This window comes from Papio anubis, chromosome 17 (assembly GCF_008728515.1).
Source record: "Papio anubis isolate 15944 chromosome 17, Panubis1.0, whole genome shotgun sequence".
Classification (NCBI taxonomy): domain Eukaryota; kingdom Metazoa; phylum Chordata; class Mammalia; order Primates; family Cercopithecidae; genus Papio; species Papio anubis.
Window position 1 is genome coordinate 32658703 of NC_044992.1, and position 17647 is coordinate 32676349.

The window sequence follows — 17647 nt, forward strand, 5'->3', positions numbered from 1 at the left end:
TTTCGGCCGGGTGCAGTGGCTCACGCCTGTAATCCCAGCACTTTGGGAGGCCGAGAAAGGTGGATCACCTGAGGTCAGAAGTTTGAGACCATCCTGGCCAACAAGGTGAAACCCCATCTCTACCAAAAATACAAAAATTAGCTGGGTGTGGTGGTGGGTGCCTGTAGTCCCAGCTACTGGGGAGGCTGAGGCAGGAGAATTGCTTGAATACGGGAAGCAAAGGTTGCAGTGAGCAGAGACTGCGCCACTGCACTCCAGCCTGAGTGACAGAGTGAGACTCTGCACCCTCCCCCAAAAAAGGAAAAAATATATGTATTTTGTGTATTAAGAAATTAAAGGCACTACATTCTGAGTATGACTTAACAAATCAAATGATTTACACACAGTGCTATTTTGATGTGCTTTTAACACACAGAGTAACATAATGCTATAAACTAAGCCTATGGTACCCACAACTAGTCCAGGGTATCTAGTGTAAAATGCAGCCAATCAAGACAAAATAATTAAGCAACACTGTCAAACAGTTAGAAGTCATGCTGGCCACACATTTAATCTGACCATAGAATAAATGGATGCAAAATTTAAATAACCTTCTATATACTAGCAATGAACAACCCCAAAATGAAATGAAGATAACAATTCCATTCATAATACCATCACTAAGAAGTAGCTTAGAAAAAAATTTATGGCAGGTACAGTGGCATAAATACGTCCGGAGGCCAAGGCAGGAGGATTACTTGGAGTTCAAGACCAGCCTGGCCAACCTAGTAAGATCTTGCCTCCACAAAAAAGTTTTTAAAAATTAGCTGAATGTGGTGGCACATGCCTGTAGTCCCAGCTACTTAGAAGACTGAGGTGGCAGGATTACTTGAGTCCAGGAGGTCATAGCTACAATGTGCCATGATTGTGCCACTGTATTCCAGCCTGGGCAACAGAGTGAGATTGTCTCAAAAAAAAAAAAAAAAAAAAAAAATCAACCAAAGTGTAAGACTTATATACTGAAAACAATGAAAACATAAAACATTGCTGAATAAAACTAAAGACAACCTAAATAAATGGAAAGGCATTCCATGTTTATGGATCAGAAGATTTAACATTGTTAAGATGGCAATACTAACCAAATTGGTCACAGATTCAACTGAATCCTATCAAAACCCCAGGTTCCTTTCTTGCAGAAATCGAAAAGCTGATCCTAAAATTCATATAGAAATGCAAGGGACAGTTGGGCATAGTGGCTCATACCTATAATCCCAGCACTTTGGGAGGCTTAGGCGGGCGGATCACGAGGTCAGGAGATCAAGACCATCCTGGCCAACATGGTGAAACCCCGTCTCTACTAAAAATACAAAAGAGTAGCCGGGCGTGGCGGCAGGCGCCTGTAGTCCCAGCTACTCGGGAGGCTGAGGCAGGAGAATGGTGTGAGCCCAGGAGGCGGAGCTTACAGTGAGCCGAGATCACACCACTGCACTTCAGCCTGGGCGACAGAGCAAGACTCCGTCTCAAAAAAAAGAAAAAAAAAAAAAGAAAAAGAAAGAAATGCAAGTGACCAGATGGGAAAGGTGGCTCACGTCTATAATCCCAGCACTTTGCGGGGGGCCAAAGAACATGGATCACCTGAGGTCAGGAGTTTGAAACCAGCTTGGCCAACACAGCGAAACCCTGTCTCTACTAAAAATACAAAAATTAGCCAGGTACGGTGGAGGGCGCCTGTAATCTCAGCTACTCGGGAAGTTGAGGCAGGAGAATTGCTTGAACCCGTGAAGCAGAGGTTGCAGTGAGCGAGATCATTCCATTGCACTCCAGCCCAGGTGACAGAGTGAGACTCCATCTCAAAAAAAAAAAGAAAGAAAGGAAGAAATGCAAGGGACCCAGGCCAGGTGTGGTGGCTCACACCTGTAATCCTAGCACTTTAGGAGGCTGAGATAGGTGGATCACTCGAGGTCAGGAGTTCAAGACCAGTCTGGCTAATATGGTGAAACCCCATGTCTACTAAAAATACAAAAATTAGCCAAAGTGGTGATACATGCTTGTAATCCCAGCTAATCAGGACTGAGGAGAAGAATGGCTTGAACCGAGGAGACGGAGGTTGCAGTGAGCTGAGATCGTGCCACTGCACACTCCAGCCTGGGCAACAAAGCTAGACTTTGTCTCAAAACAAAAAAAAAAAGAAAGAAATGCAAGGGACCCAAAATAACTGATACAATCTTGAAAAAACAAAGTTGGAGAACGGAAACTTCCCCATTTCAAAACATGTTACAAAGCTACAGCCATCAAGACAGTGTGGTAGTGGCATAAAGAAAGACATATAGATCAAGAGAACAGAACTGAGAGTCCAGAAATAAACTCTTATATTTATATTGTCAACTAATTTTTGATAAAACTTCCAAAAATATTCATTAGGCAAGAGATAATCTTTCAATAAATGTGTTGGAACAACTGGATATCACATACAATTCAAATAATGATGCTAGGACAACTGGGTATCTATATGCTACTTCATACTATACACAAAAATTAACTCAAAATGGAGCAAAGACCTAAATACAGGAGCTAAGACTATAAAACTCGAGCTGAGTGTGGTGTTGCGTGCCTGTAGTCCCAGCTATCAAGGAGGCTGAGGCAGGATAAACACCTGAGCCCGGGAGTTCCACTCCAGCCTGGGCAACATAGCGAGACCCCCGCCTCCAAAAAAAAATCCTCTCAAGGGCCAGGCGCAGTGGCTCACACCTGTAATCCCAACACTTTGGGAGGCTGAGGTGGGTGGATCACCTGAGGTCAGGAGTTCAAGACCATTCAGACCAATGTGGTGAAACCCCGTCTCTACTAAAAACGCAAAAAATTAGCCGGGCATTGTGGCCGGAGCCTGTAATCCCAGCTACTCAGGAGGCTGACGCAGGAGAATTGCTTGAACCCAGGAGGCGGAGGTTGTAGTGAGCTGAGATCGTGCCATCGCACTCCAGCCTGGGCAACAAGAACAAAATTCCATCTCAAAAAAAAAAAAAAATCCTTCCAAAACTTAACAAGAAAATAAAATTATTAGAAGAAGCATAGGAGGGGCCGGGTGCGGTGGCTCACACCTGTAATACCAGCACTTTGGGAGGCTGAGGTGGGCGGATCATGAGGTCAGGAGATCGAGACCATCTTGGCTAACATGGTGAAACCCGGTCTCTACTAAAAATACAAAAAATTAGCCAGGAGTGGTGGCAGGCACCTGTAGTCCCAGCTACTTGGGAGGCTGAGGCAGGAGAATGGCGTGAACCCGGGAGGCAGAGCTTGCAGTGAATCGAGATTGCGCCACTGCACTCCAGCCTGGATGACAGAGCGAGACTCTGTCTCAAATAAAAAAAAAAAAAAAAAAAGAAAAGAAGAGGAAGAAGAAGCATAGGAGGGAGTAAATCTTCATGATCCTGGGGAAAGCAATAATGTATGAAAGTTTCTTACATACATTACCCAAAGCACAAACAATTTAAAAAATCAATAAACTGATTTACTGAAAATGTAAAACCTTTGCATGTCAAAAGACACCAACACCATCAAGAAAGCTAAAAGAGACTGAGCACAGAGGCTCACGCTTGTAATTCCAACACTTTGGGAGGCTGAGGTGGGCATATCACTTGAGCTCAGGAGTTTGAGACCAGCCTGGGCAACATGGTGAAACCTGGTCTCTACAAAATTAGCCAGGCATAGTGGCGCACATCTGTAGTCCCAGCTACTCAGGAGGATGAGGTGGGAGGACTGCTTGAGTCCAAGAGGTCAAGGCTGCAGTGAGCCAAAATTGCATCACTCCTGCCTGGGTGACAGACTGAGACCCTGTCTCAAAAAAGAAAATAAAAACCATAGAATAAGAGTATGTAAAGAATGTGGGCCGGGTGCGGTGGCTCAAGCCTGTAATCCCAGCACTTTGGGAGGCCGAGACGGGTGGATCACAAGGTCAGGAGATCGAGACCAGCCTGGCTAACCCAGTGAAACCCCGTCTCTACTAAAAAATACAAAAAACTAGCCGGGCGAGGTGGCGAGCGCCTGTAGTCCCAGCTACTCCGGAGGCTGAGGCAGGAGAATGGCGTAAACCCGGGAGGCGGAGCTTGCAGTGAGCTGAGATCTGGCCACTGCACTCCAGCCTGGGCGACAGAGCGAGACTCCGCCTCAAAAAAATAAAAATAAAAAGAATGTGGCCAGGCGCAGTGGCTCACGCCTGTAATCCCAGCACTTTCGGAGGCCGAGACGGACAGATCACAAGGTCAGGGGTTCGAGATCAGCCTGGCCAACATAGTGAAACCCCATCGCTACTAAAAATACAAAAATGAGCCGGACATGGCGGTGAGCGCGTGTAGTCCCAGCTACTCGGGAGGCTGAGGCAGGAGAATTGCTTGAAACTGGGAGGTGGAGGTTGCAGTGAGCTGAGATCGCAACACTGCACTCCAGCCTGGGCAACAGAGTGAGACTCCATCTCAAAAAAAAAAAAAAGAACACCAGGTGCAGTGGCTCACATCTGTAATCCCAGCATTTTGGGAGGCCAAGGCAGGCAGATAATTTGAGGTCAGGAATTTGACACCAGCCTGGCCAAAATGGCAAAACCCAATCTCTACTAAAACTATAAAAATTAGCTGGGCGTGGTGGTGGGCACCTGTAATCCCAGCTACTAGGGAGGCTGAGGCAGGAGAATTGCTTGAACCCAGGAGGCAGAGGTTGCAGTGAGCAGAGATGGCACCACAGCACTCCAGCCTGGGCAATAGAGCGGACTCCGTCTCAAAAAACAAAAATGATACATAAAGAATTACTCCGGGCTGGGCACAGTGACTCACGCCTGTAATCCCAACACTTTAGGAGGCCGAGGAGGGCAGATCATGAGGTCAGGAGTTCGAGACCAGCCTGGCTAACACAGGGAAACCCCGTCTCTACTAATACAAAAAATTAGCCAGGCGTGGTGGCGGGTGCCTATAGTCCCAGCTACTCAGGAGGCTGAAGCGGGAGAATCACTTGAACCTGGGAGGTGGAGGTTGTAGTGAGCTGAGATCATGCCACTGCACTCCAGCCTGGGCAGCAAAATAAGACTCCATCTCAAAAAAAAAAAAAAAAAAGAATTACTCCAACTCAATAATAAAAAGATAAATAGGCCAGATGCAGTGGGTCACACCTGTAATCCCAGCACTTTGGGAAGCCCAGGTGGAACACTGCTTGAGGCCAGGAGTTCGAGACCAGAACTTCAAAGTGAGATCTCATCTCTAAAATAAATAAATATATATACATAAATAAAATATATAAAGAAAAAGATGACACACCCAATTTTTGAAAAATGAGCTAGGATCTGAATAGGTATTTCTCCAAAGAAAATATACAAATGAACAATAAGCAAATGAAAAGATGTTCAACATCATTAGTTGTTAGGGAAATGCAAATCAAAACCACACTAAGAAACTACTTCATACCCACTAGGATAACAATAGATAATAAAGAAGAAAAGTAAGTTGGGGAATGATGTAGAGAAACTGGAACCAGCATACAGTGCTAGTGAGAATGTAAAATGGTGCAACCATGTCGGAAAAGTTAGTCTCTTAAAAAATTAAACATAGACTTACTACTGTATGACCTAACAAATCTACTCCAACATATCTACTCAAAAGAAATGAAAAGTATATGCTCCACAAAGATCTGGGCACAAATGTTCATAAATTTTTTTTTTTTTTTGAAACAAGGTGTCACTGTATCACCCAGGCTGGAGTGCAGTGGTGCGATCACGGCTCACTGCAGCCTCAACCTCCTGGGCTCAGGTGATCCTCCCACTTCAGCCTCCCGAACAGCTGGGACTACAAGTGCATATCACCATGCTCAGCTCATTTTTTTTTTTTTTTTTGAGACGGAGTCTCGTTCTGTCGCCCAGGCTGAAGTGCAGTGGTGCTATCTCAGGTCACTGCAACCTCCGCCTCCTGGGTTCAAGCAATTCTCTGCCTCAGCCTCCTAAGTAGCTGGGATTACAGGGACCCACCACCATGCCCAGCTAATTTTTGTATTTTTAGTAGAGACGCGGTTTAAGCATCTTGGCCAGGCTGGTCTTAAATTCCTGACTTCATGATCCACCCAGCTCGGCCTCCCAAAGTGCTGGGATTACAGGCCACCGTGCCCAGCCTCAGCTCATTTTTTGTAGAGAATAGGTTTCGTCATGTTACCAGGATGGTCAGGAACTCCTGGACTCCAGAGATCCACTGGCCTCAGCCTCCCAAAGTGCTGGGATTATAGGCACGAGCCCCACACCCAGCCTTCTAAAAGCTTTTTTCAGCAGGCGAGGTGGCTCATGCCTATAATCCCAACACTTTGGGAGGCAGAGGCAGAAGAACTGCTTGAGGCCAGGAGTTTAAAACCTACCTGGGGCTGGGCGTGGTGGCTCACGCCTGTAATCCCAGCACTTTGGGAGGCCAAGGCGGGCAGATCACAAGGTCAGGAGTTCGAGACCAGCCTGGCCAACGCGGTGAAACTCCGTCTCTACTAAAAATCCAAAAAATAGTTGGGCATGGTGGTGCACGCCTATAGTCCCAGCTCGGAAGGATGAGGCAGAAGAATCGCTTGGACCCAGGAGGTGGAGGTTGCACTGAGCCGAGATCATGCCACTGCACTCCAATCTGGGCGACAGAGCAAGACTCCGTCTCCAAAAAAAACAAACAAACAAACAACCTGGACAAAATCACGAGACCCGCAACTCTGCAACAAATCAAAAACTAGCTGGCAATGGTAGCACATGCCTGTGGTCCCAGCTACATGAGAGACTGAGGCAGGAGAATTACTTCAGCCCAGGAGGGCAAAGCTGCAGCGAGCTGTTTCACGCCACCGCACTAGAGCATGGGCAACAGAGCGAGATCCTATCTCCAAAAAAAAAAAAAGAAACAAAAAGTGCTTAATTCACAATTCAAGTGAACATCTGAATAACTCAAATGAACATCAACTGGTGAATGGATAAACAAAATGCATTGTAGCCATACAATGGAATAACTATTTGGCCCTAAAAAGAAATGAAGTACTGATACATGTTACAACATAGATGATCTTCAAAAACATTATGTTAAGTGAAAGAAGCATCTGGGTGCTGTGGCTCACGCCTGTAATCCCAACACTTTGGGAGGCCGAGTCAGGCAGATCACATGAGGTCAGGAGTTTCAGATCAGCCTGGCTAACACGGCAAAACCCCATCTCTACTAAAAATACAAAAATTAGCCAGGTGTGGTGGCACACGCCTGTAGTTCCAGCTACTCAGGAGGGTGAGACAGGAGAATTACTTGAACCCGGGAGGCAGAGGTGGCAGTGAGCAGACATCACACTACTGCACTCCAGCGTAGGTGAAGAGTGAGACACTGTCTCAAAAAAAAAAAAAAAAAAAAAAAAGGAAGGCCACCAAATATAAAAGGTCACACACTATGTGATTCCATTTTTCCATTTGTATGGAATGTCCAGAAAAAGCTTTTTTTTTTTTTTTTTAAGAGACAGGGTCTCATTCTGTTGCCCAGGTTTTGAAGTGCAGTGGCAGGATCACCACAAACTCAACCTTGGAGACTCAAGCGATCATCCAACCTCAGCCTTCCAAGTAGCTGAGGCTACAGGCATGCACCAAGCTGGATAATTTTTTTCTATTTTTCATAGAGACGGGGTCTCACTATGTTGCCCAGGCTGGTCTCAAGTGATCCTCCTGCCATGGCCTCCCAAAGTGTTGGGATCACAGGTATGAGCCACCATACTGGGCCTGGAAAAGCCAAATCTATAGAGATGAGAAATAGATTAGTTAGTTGGCTGGGGCTGAGGGTGAGAATCAGAAATAACAAAATTGGCCAAAAGTTTCTTTTTTTTTTTTTTCTCTCCAGAGACAGAGTCTTGTTATGTTGCCCAGGCTGATTTCAAATTCCTAGGCTCATGGGATCCATCTGCCTTGGCCTCCCAAAGTGCTGGGATTACAGGCGTGAGCCACCACGCCTGGCCCCAAAATTTCTTTAGAGGGTGGTAAAATGTTTTTTTTTTTAAAAGATGGGGTCTCAGCCGGGCGTGGTGGCTCACGCCCATAATCCCAGCACTTTGGGAGGCCGAGGTGGGCGGATCACGAGAAGATTGAGACCATCCTGCCTAACACGGTGAAACCTCATCTCTACTAAAAATAGAAAAAAATTAGTCAGGCGCCGTAGCAGGCGCCTGTAGTCCCAGCTATGAGGCAGGAGAATGCGTGAACCCAGGAGGTGGAGCTTGCAATGAGCTGAGATAGTGCCACTGCACTCCAGCCTGGGTGACAGAGTGAGACTCTGTCTCAAAAAAAAAAAAAAAAAAAAAAAAAAAAAGACAGGGTCTGACTCTCTCGCCCAGGCTGGAGTGCAGTGGCGCAATCTTGGCTCACGGGAACCTCCGCCTCCTGGGTTCAAACGATTCTCCTGCCTAAGTCTCCCAAGTAGCTAGGATTACAGGCATGCACCACCACGTCTGGGTATTTTTGTATTATTAGTAGAGACGGGATTTCACCCTGTTGGCCAGGCTGGTCTCGAACTCCCAACCTCAGGTGATCCATCTGCCTTGGCCTCCCAAAGTGCTGGGATTACAGGCCTGAGCCACTGTGCCCGGCCGAGTGGTAAAAATTTCTAAAACCTAATCGTGGTGAGGGTTGCAAAACTCTGTAAATATACTCAAAGTCACTGAATTGTAGAAACAAAGAACAAAAAACTTGGCAGCAGAATTTCAGTTACTGACGTTACAATATATAGCTTTAAAATGAATCTAACCTGATTATGAACTCTCAGTTTACACGAAAGGATACCAACTAATTGAAAATAGAATCTAGGCCAGGCGCATGGCTCACGCCTGTAATCCCAACACTTTGGGGCTGAGGCGGGCGGATCACCTGAGGTCGGGAGTTCGAGATCAGCCTGGCCAACATGGAGAAACCCCGTCTCTACTAAAAATACAAAGATTAGCTGGGCCTGGTGGTGGGCACCCGTAATCCCAGCTACTTGGGAAGCTGAGGCAGGAGAATCGCTTGAATCCAGGAGGCGGAGGCTGCAGTGAGCTGAGTTCGTGCCACCGCACTCCAGGCTGGGTGACAAAAGTGAGACTCCATCTCAAGAAAAGAAAATAGACTCTAAAAAATTACAAGTCTTTAAGCAACCGTGTCCAAATTTTAGAGTAATTAAGATATTAAAGTGAATAATCTTTCTTCAAAACTACCAGTACACAGCCAACATACACAACAAAAACAGATGTGTGTGTGTGTGTGTGTGTGTGTGTGTGTGTGTTTAGCAACTAGATTTCTGTCACCCAGGCTGGAGTGCTATGGTAGGATCACAGCTCATTGCATCCTCAAACTCCTGGGCTCAAGTGATCATCTCTTCTCAGCCTTTGGAGTCACTAGGGCCAGGTGTGTGCTACTATGCCCACTATTTATTTTTTTAATTTTTTGTACAGATGGGGTCTTGTTTTGTTGGCCAGCTTGGTCTCAAACTCTTGGCCTCAAATGATCCTTCCACCTTAGCTTCCCAAAGTTCTGGGACTACAGGCATGAGCCATCATACCCAGCCAAAAATTGATAGTATTCTTATAGAATAAATGTTCAAATGCCCCCAAAACACAAACTTTTAGTCATAACTCACTCACGGTGTGAACAAATCACAATAACATGTAATACCAGCAATGTACATTTCATGATTATACACAGGCAAAGAGATGGGGCAGTATCAAGAGGAATAAAACCAATTCTCACCATTTTAACCGAATACAGTTTCTTTTGTGTGTGGGATATGGGGGTGGTCATGGTTAAAGGTTTTTTTGTCTTTGTTGCCCTATATAATCACCTAGGATGGCTTCACTTTTATGACAAAAGACTAACTTCTTTCTGATGTGATAAAACTGGTATGACATAATTGTTTTTTCTTTAATGTTAGTTTTATTTAATTCTAAATTAAAGACTACAGAGTAGTTAAGACTGAACCATGATTTTGAAGCCACCTCACAAGACATGCCCTGTAGCTATGTTTCATTTCCTGAGCTGGCCAGACCTGTAATGCTGGCACCTGCATATTGTGCTAGTAACTTTTACCATTACCGTCTAGGAGAGAAGCACTTGAGGCACAAATCTTTTCTGCTACTCAGTATTACCTTTAGAAATCTCACACAAGAAGTGTCAGCTAACATTACGTAATACATACTGACAACTCTCTTTCACAGGAAACTCTTTACTCCTTTTTTTTTTTTTCTTGAGATGAAGTCTCGCTCTTGTCCCCCAGGCTGGAGTGCAATGGCGCGATCTTGGCTCACTGCAATCTCCGCCTCCTGGGTTCAAGCGATTCTCCTGCCTCAGCCTCCCAAGTAGCTGGGATTACAGGTGCCTGACACCAGGCCTGGCTGATTTTTTTTATTTTTAATAGAGACGGGGTTTTCACCATGTTGGCCAGGCTGGTCTCAAACTCCTGACCTCAGGTGATCTACCTGCCTCGGCCTCCCAAATGGCCAGGAAACTCTTTACTCCTAATTTTTTTCTGCTGCCTTAAGCTTTATGGGCCTATCCAATGTCTTTGCTGTGTTCATTAGGATTGACAAGATTCAGTAACTTAGAGGAAATGGAAGAAAGGGTAGAACTTTGCCTAAACTCTTGGGTTATTTAAAAAATAGTTGCTGTGGCCAGGCACAGTGGCTCACACCTACAATCCCAGCACTTTGGGAGGCCAAGGCGGGTGTATCACCTGAGGCCAGGAGTTCGAGACCAGCCTGGCCAACATGGTGAAACCCTGTCTCTACCAAAAAAATACAAAAAATTAGCTGGGTATCATGGCGGGCACCTGTAATCCCAGCTACTTGGGAGGCTGAGGCAGGAGAATCGCTTGAATTCGGGAAGTGGAGGCTGCAGTGAGCCGAGATTGTGCCATTGCACTCTAGCCTGGGCGAATAGAACAAGAAGACTCCGTCTCAAAAAAAAAAAAAAAAAAAGAGAATAAACCCATTCTGGAAATTCTATCAGTTCAACTAATGAAGATACAAAGCACCTTCCTATCCAGTTTTCTCCCATGCCCTGCTCCAAAGCCACTGTCACAGAGAACCAACGTAACTGATAAGAGTATGGTATATGGTATACATAATGAAAGTAATCTCATATTTGATTACTTCAAATATGAGATTATTTCAAATTCTGAATTACAGTACAAAGTGAGAATTTTTTAAATTGCTAATGCTACAGACAGCAGAGAAGATTCCAATATTTTTGCAATCTAATTAAATTCTCTGAAGGAAAACTTCTCCTTAGTTTCAATTCACTGCCCCAAATGATATCATCAACAGTGAAACAAAAAAACAAACAAAAAAGACACCCTTCCCCCAAAAACTCCCCTCTTACCAATAGGCTTTGATTATATTCCTCTGAGATATTTAAACAGAATCTTTTTTTTTTTTTCTGAGATGGAGTCTCACTCTGTCACCCAGGCTGGAGTGCAGTGGTGTGATCTCGGCTCACTGCAACCTCCACCTCCCGGGTTCAAGAGATTCTCCTGTCTCAGCCTCCTGAGTAGCTGCGACTAGAGGTGTGCATCACCATGACCAGCTAATTTTTGTATTTTTAGTAGAGACTGAGTTTCACCATATTGGGGAGGCTGGTCTCCAGCTCCTGACCTTGTGATCCACCTGCCTCAGCCTCCCAAAGTGCTGGGATTACAGGCATGAGCCACTGAGCCCAGCCTTAAACAGGATCTTTTTTAAGTTAGGTAGCAGATATTCAACTTTGTCCATAAATGTATCAGTTTAGTCTCCTCATCTTTTAATCTCTGATGAATTAAATAAACTATGTAAATACCTATATTTACTAATGCATAGTCACTCTGTAATGTACCTTGAAAGGCACATCTCTCTAAATGGGATCAATTATTTAAAAAAAAAAATACACACTATGATACTACAGTTGTAAAACTACAGCACCTCTAGTTTAACTGCAATTATTAAGTCTCTAGGCATATGAGGGTAAATCTGAATGATTGGTTCCTTAGCAATAACAAGACAAGCTGTATTTCTGTGAACTAGCTAATGGCTTAATACACCAGGATATTTTGAGAGTACTGTACTTTATGTACTTATTTCATGTAACCCTCATGTTACAGAAAATGTCTGAGATTAAGGAATTTACTCCAGATCACAGAGTGAGTATGGCCAAAGGAATCTGAATTCACTTTTGACATACCACAAAGAGGAACTTTATAAACATGACTAGTAAATGCAGTGAAGAACCGGTGCAATGAAGCTTGCTGAATTGAGTCAGAAGACACTACCACTGTGCGATCTTTGGCTATCATCTGGCCCATGCCTCAGCTTCCTTACTATAAAATGAAGAAGACTACTCTGATATGCACCAATGGTTAAAAACTTTGTGTAATAAATAAAGGCTATAAATTCACAAATAGAACTGTTAGAAGATTTTCTAGGCCGGGCACGGTGGCTCAAGCCTGTAATCCCAGCACTTTGGGAGGCCGAGACGGGTGGATCACGAGGTCAGGAGATCGAGACCAGCCTGGCTAACACGGTGAAACCCCATCTCTACTAAAAAAATACAAAAAACTAGCTGGGCGAGGTGGCGGGCGCCTGTAGTCCCAGCTACTCGGGAGGCTGAGGCAGGAGAATGGCGTAGACCCGGGAGGCGGAGCTTGCAGTGAGCTGAGATCCAGCCACTGCACTCCAGCCTGGGCGACAGAGCAAGACTCCATCTCAAAAAAAAAAAAAAAAAAAAGAAGATTTTCTAAGAATCTAAACTTCTCTCATTTTCCAGATTTTTTTTTTTTTTTTTTTTTTTAATTTCAGGGTAATCTGGATGTCACTGAATCTCCTTGGATTGCCAACCCAATTCTACTCCAAATCTTCCATTATCCATCTTGAGGCACCTCTTAGAATCACACACTAAAAAGAAACATTTTCAACTCCAAAAAGTGTTGCTAAGACATATTTTACAGAAGTCTCTTCCTCAAAATCCTCTTAAATTGCCTTTGCTCTTTCCCCAAACTTTCTCTCCCCAAGGTCGGGTCTATATTTTTTTCTCTTTCCTATTTCCACCAATTTTTCTGACCTCCTCCTCATACCCTCTCAAAATCCTACTTGCTTGTACCCAGCAGGACAAAAGCCCTGGAACACCTACTGCTCTTGAAACACAACAAGAAAGTGAAAAGAAAAAGTCCCAGTTCATACAGGAATTTTAATGCAGTATTGTACTTTCAAAAAAGAATAAACCTGGCCGGGCGTAGTGGCTCACACCTGTAATCCCAGCATTTTTGGAGGCTGAGGTGGGCAGATCACCTGAGGCTGGAAGTTCCGGACCAGCCTGACCAAAATGGAGAAACCCCGTCTCTACTAAAAATACAAAAATTAGCCGGGCCTGGTGGCGGGCACCTGTAATCCCAGCTACTCGGGAGGCTGAGGCAGGAGAATCGCTTGAATCTGGGAAGTGGAGGCTGCAGTGAGCCGAGATTGCACCATTGCACTCCAGCCTGGGCGAACAGAACAAGAAGACTTCGTCTCAAAAAAAAAAAAAAAAAAAAAGAGAATAAACCCATTCTGGAAATTCTATCAGTTCAACTAATGAAGATACAAAGCACCTTCCTATCCAGTTTTCTCCCGTGCCCTGCTCCAAAGCCACGGTCTTAGGGAACCAACATAACTGATAAGAGTATGGTATATGGTATACATAATGAAAGTAATCTCATATTTGTTTCCCATTGTATTTAGTGTACCATTATGTTCGATTAAGAGGCTAACTGGAATTCCGTATGAAAACATCATTAAAAAAGCACACACCGGCCGGGCACAGTGGCTCACGCCTGTAATCCCAGCACTTTGGGAGTCCAAGACGGGTGGATCACTGGAGCTCAGGAGTTCGGGACCACCCTGGGCAACATGGTGAAACCCCATCTCTACTAAAATACAAACAATTAGCCAGGCGTGGTGGTGCGCGCCTGTAGTCCCAGCTACTCAGAAGGCTGAGGCACGAGAATCGCTTGAGCCCAGGAGGCTGAGGCTGCAGTGAGCGGAGATTGGGCCACTGCACTCCAGCTTGGACTACACAGTGAGACTGTCTCAGAAAAAATTAAAATAAAATAAAATAAAAAGCCTGGTTGGGTGGCTCACACCTATAATCCCAGCACTTTGGGAGACCGAGGCAAGTGATCACCTGAGGTCAGAAGTTCAAGACCAGCCTGGGCCACATGGTGAAATCCCGTCTCTACTAAAATACAAAAAATTAGCCGGGTGATGTGGCATGCCCCTGTAATCCCAGCTGCTCAGGAGGCTGAGACAGGAGAATCGCTTGAACCCGGGAGGCAGAGGCTGCAGCGAGCAAAGATCGCGGCACTGCACTCTAGCCTGGGAGACAGAGGGAGACCCTGTCTCAAAAAAAAGCCAGGCGCAGTGGCTCACGCCTATAATCCCAGCACTTTGGGAGGCCAAGGTGGGCGGATCACAAGGTCAAGAGATGGAGACCATCCTGGCTAACAGTGAAACCCCATCTCTACTAAAAATACAAAAAATCAGCCAGGTGTGGTGGCATGCACCTGTAGTCCCAGCTACTCAGGAGGCTGAGGCAAGAGAATTGCTTGAACCCGGGAGACAGAGGTTGCAGTGAGCCGAGATCACGCCACTGCACTCCAGCCTGGGTGACAGAGCAAGACTGTCTCAAAAAAAAAAAAGAAAGAAAGAAAAGAAAAAGCACACACCTCAATATCCACTTTCTAAACCATGTGATTTTGATTTAGTCTCATTTGATTATGAAAAGAACAGTATTGGCCAGGTACGGTGATTTATACCTTTATAGGTGTAATCCCAGCATTTTGGGAGGCCAAGGCTGGTGGATCATTTGGGGTCAGGAGTTCAAGACCAGCCTGGCCAATACGGTGAAACCCCATCTCTACTAAAAATACAAAAATTAGCCAGGCGTGGTGGCGCATGCCTGTAATCCCAGCTACTCGGGAGGCTGAGGCATGACAATCGCTTGAACTGAGGAGGCTGGGATTGCAGTGAGCTGAGATCGCACCATTGCATTCCAGCCTGGGCAATAGAGTGAGACCTAGTCTCAAAACAAAACAAAACAAAACAAACAAACAAACATAAAGAACAGTATTATTTTAGGCCACTTAGTTTCTTAAAGTGTTCAAAGTTCTTTATATATACCATCTCAATCTTTTGTCAACAGTAGGGCAGGTGTCGGAGGAAAAAACCGAGGGTGAGGCAAGGGAAAGGAAGCCCCTATGTAATTAGAGCAAACATCTAACATCAGTCATTAACCCATGTATTCAACTAGACATTGGAATTTAGATGCAAAACTACCAAGAGGTTATCAACTGATGATCATTTGGTCCAGGATCAGTGGTTTAGTATGACAACATTTTTGAACTTAAAGTGCAATTTGTCATTTTTTGATAAATGTATCTAGGGAAAAATAAAAGATATTCCATAAAGATTAACAAACCACTAAGCCAGCCAAGGTAAAAGCAAGCTATGCATTAGGAAATACAATTCTAAATTTAGTACCCTAAATTACAGCAAGGAAAGCCCTCATACCACCATTCACAAGTCTCTGTTCAGGCAACTTATTTCTGGCAAGCTAAATCAAGGCTGTCAACACTTTTTTTTTCACCCCAAAATTACATTAATTATTCTGAAAAAAATATAGACATCTTCAACTTGGGGAAAGGTTACAAGTGCCGTGTGTCCTCATAAATGCTTGTTTTAAAAAGTCACACGGAAGGGGGTTTAAAAAAAAAAAGCAAACAAACAAACCCTGGAAGATTGGAAGATGCAGCAGAGCCCCCTTGCTCCCGAAATAAAACTCCTGGTGGCTGTAACAGCAGCGGCAGTGCTACTCCCGACAGAAGTTTTCAGCTGTCACTTCTAACAGCTGAGCGCTTCCTAGGAGAGAAGCGACAGGCCGAGAAGAGAGGTGGTTGTGGGAGGTCTGAAAATTTAATACTTGAAATTCTAGACTCGAAGGGAAACCCTCCACACTTCACCTGCACTTACGGGACACCCAGCAAGCGCAGCCCCCGTCTCCCCATCACACGCTCACGCCACCCGCGCCCCGCCACACTCAAGTCCAGCAGCTCGAGGAATCGACCACGCGTCCGTTCTCTTTCCCCCTTCAGACTGTTCGGGGCTGCGCTGACCTGGGGCTAAGGGTGCGACCTGCACCTGCGAGCCCCGCAGAGGCCTCACACCTAGGGCCATGTCCGCCCCGCCCGCTCCCCTGTCTCGGGCCGCGCGACCCTCAGCTCCTCAGGAGCCCCCCGAGTCTCCACGCTCTAGGACACACCGCGCTTCCTGCGCCCGCGCCGCCGCCCCGGCCCTGTCACCTCGGGCCCCCGGGGACCCGGGCCTCACCCCCTCCTCCAGCTCATCCTCTGAGCCCGCGTCCTCTGGCTGGTCCAGGTCTATGTCAAACACTCCTGCCATGTCCTCAGCTTCCCTGTCTCGGAAGTCCGGCGCTGGGTAAAAGCCGTCCCGCCTCCTTCGTCGCCTCATGGGCCCGGACCCGCCGCAGCCACCACCGCCGCTGCCGCCATCACCGGCTGCTTAGGCTCAGTGCGTCTGCGCCTAGGCCCTAGACTGGCTCCTAAAGTTCAGCGCAGGAGCATGCGTACAGGGTTCCGTGAAGCCAAAGTGTGGGCAGTAGACATGCGCAGAACTATCGCCAGGATCCAGGTGCTGGCAGAAACATGCGCAAAACACCAGCCGAAGCCGCGCGTGGAGACTAGAGCACGCGCATTGTCAGCTAAAGCTTTCGGTGGACATTGAGCATGCGTACCATATCTGAAGTTCGTAAATTGAAATTGAACATGCGTAATTAATCTTTCTGAATAGGAAAAAATATATACACAACAAAAACTCTCCGTTTATGGAACATGCGCATTCGTTCTCAGGTGTTTCGTGTTGAAAGTGAGCATGCTCATGGTGAGTAGGTTGGTCCGAAGTTTGAACGGGACAGAAGTGCTTGTCCGCATCTGGCGGTGAGTCGTGTTACGTGTGGGGAACTCCTGGGGCCCGTGGGGAACGGGAGACCTTTTGGCTTTGCTGTTTACTAGTTCTGTGGCGTGGCCTTGGAAAAGTCAGTAACCTTTCAGAGCCTCAGTTTCCTTATCTGTAAAATGAGGATAATAAAATACCTACTTTGCCGTTTGACATTTTAAGCACAGAGTCTGTCTTCACAACCCACGGCTCATTTCCAGTGTTGCATAGACCTGATGTGAAGTCTTTATCAAAAATTATCAATTTTCCTAGGTAAAAATAATGAGGACCTGCTCTAATATTTCTTTTGCTTTCTTTCTTTTTTAAAAGGAGACAGGGTCTCGCTCTGTTGCCCAGGCTGATCTGGAATCCCTGGGCTCAAGTGATCCTCCCCCCTCGGCCTCCCAAAGTACTGAGATTACGGGCATGAGCCATTGCGCCCGGTTAATATTTCATATGGTTTTCTTTCTCCAAGCTCCATCTTTCTTGCTGTCCTACCTGAGCTAAACACAAAATCTTTCTTACAGGTTTTACTAAAGTTACCAGGCTAGACTAGTGGAGAAAGCCTAAGTCATATTTAGAAGAGAGAAAATTAATGTTAATTGAATGTGCAATATTGAGCTCACTTCTGCGTTCTACATGTTCTTGTGGTGTGAAGGGTGGTACTACT

General features: G+C 45.6%; 2 protein-coding genes across 19 annotated transcripts in view; one reads left to right on the plus strand and one right to left on the minus strand.

Annotated features, from left to right (window-relative positions):
* Positions 1-16632, minus strand: part of RPS6KB1 (ribosomal protein S6 kinase B1) — a 59969-nt gene extending 43337 nt beyond the window's left edge. For 6 of the 8 annotated variants that reach the window (XR_004179405.1, XM_021929111.2, XM_021929113.2 and 3 more), the window contains exon 1: positions 16354-16627. Coding sequence is in view for 5 of the 8 variants with exons in the window: in XM_021929111.2 (XP_021784803.1) it covers positions 16354-16494 (141 nt within the window). In the remaining 3 variants the exon portion in view is untranslated. Of the gene's footprint in view, positions 1-15756; positions 15886-16353 lie in introns of all 8 variants that reach the window. The other 2 variants (XM_021929112.2, XM_031657494.1) reach the window with 2 other exon arrangements.
* A 61-nt stretch (positions 16633-16693) lies between these two features.
* TUBD1 (tubulin delta 1) overlaps positions 16694-17647 on the plus strand; it is a 32013-nt gene continuing 31059 nt past the window's right edge. For 4 of the 11 annotated variants that reach the window (XM_031657495.1, XM_031657500.1, XM_031657497.1 and 1 more), the window contains exon 1: positions 16694-16923. In XM_031657495.1, coding sequence (XP_031513355.1) covers positions 16915-16923 — 9 coding nt within the window. In that variant the 5' untranslated portion in view covers positions 16694-16914. Of the gene's footprint in view, positions 16980-17647 lie in introns of all 11 variants that reach the window. The other 7 variants (XM_031657499.1, XM_031657505.1, XM_031657502.1 and 4 more) reach the window with 4 other exon arrangements.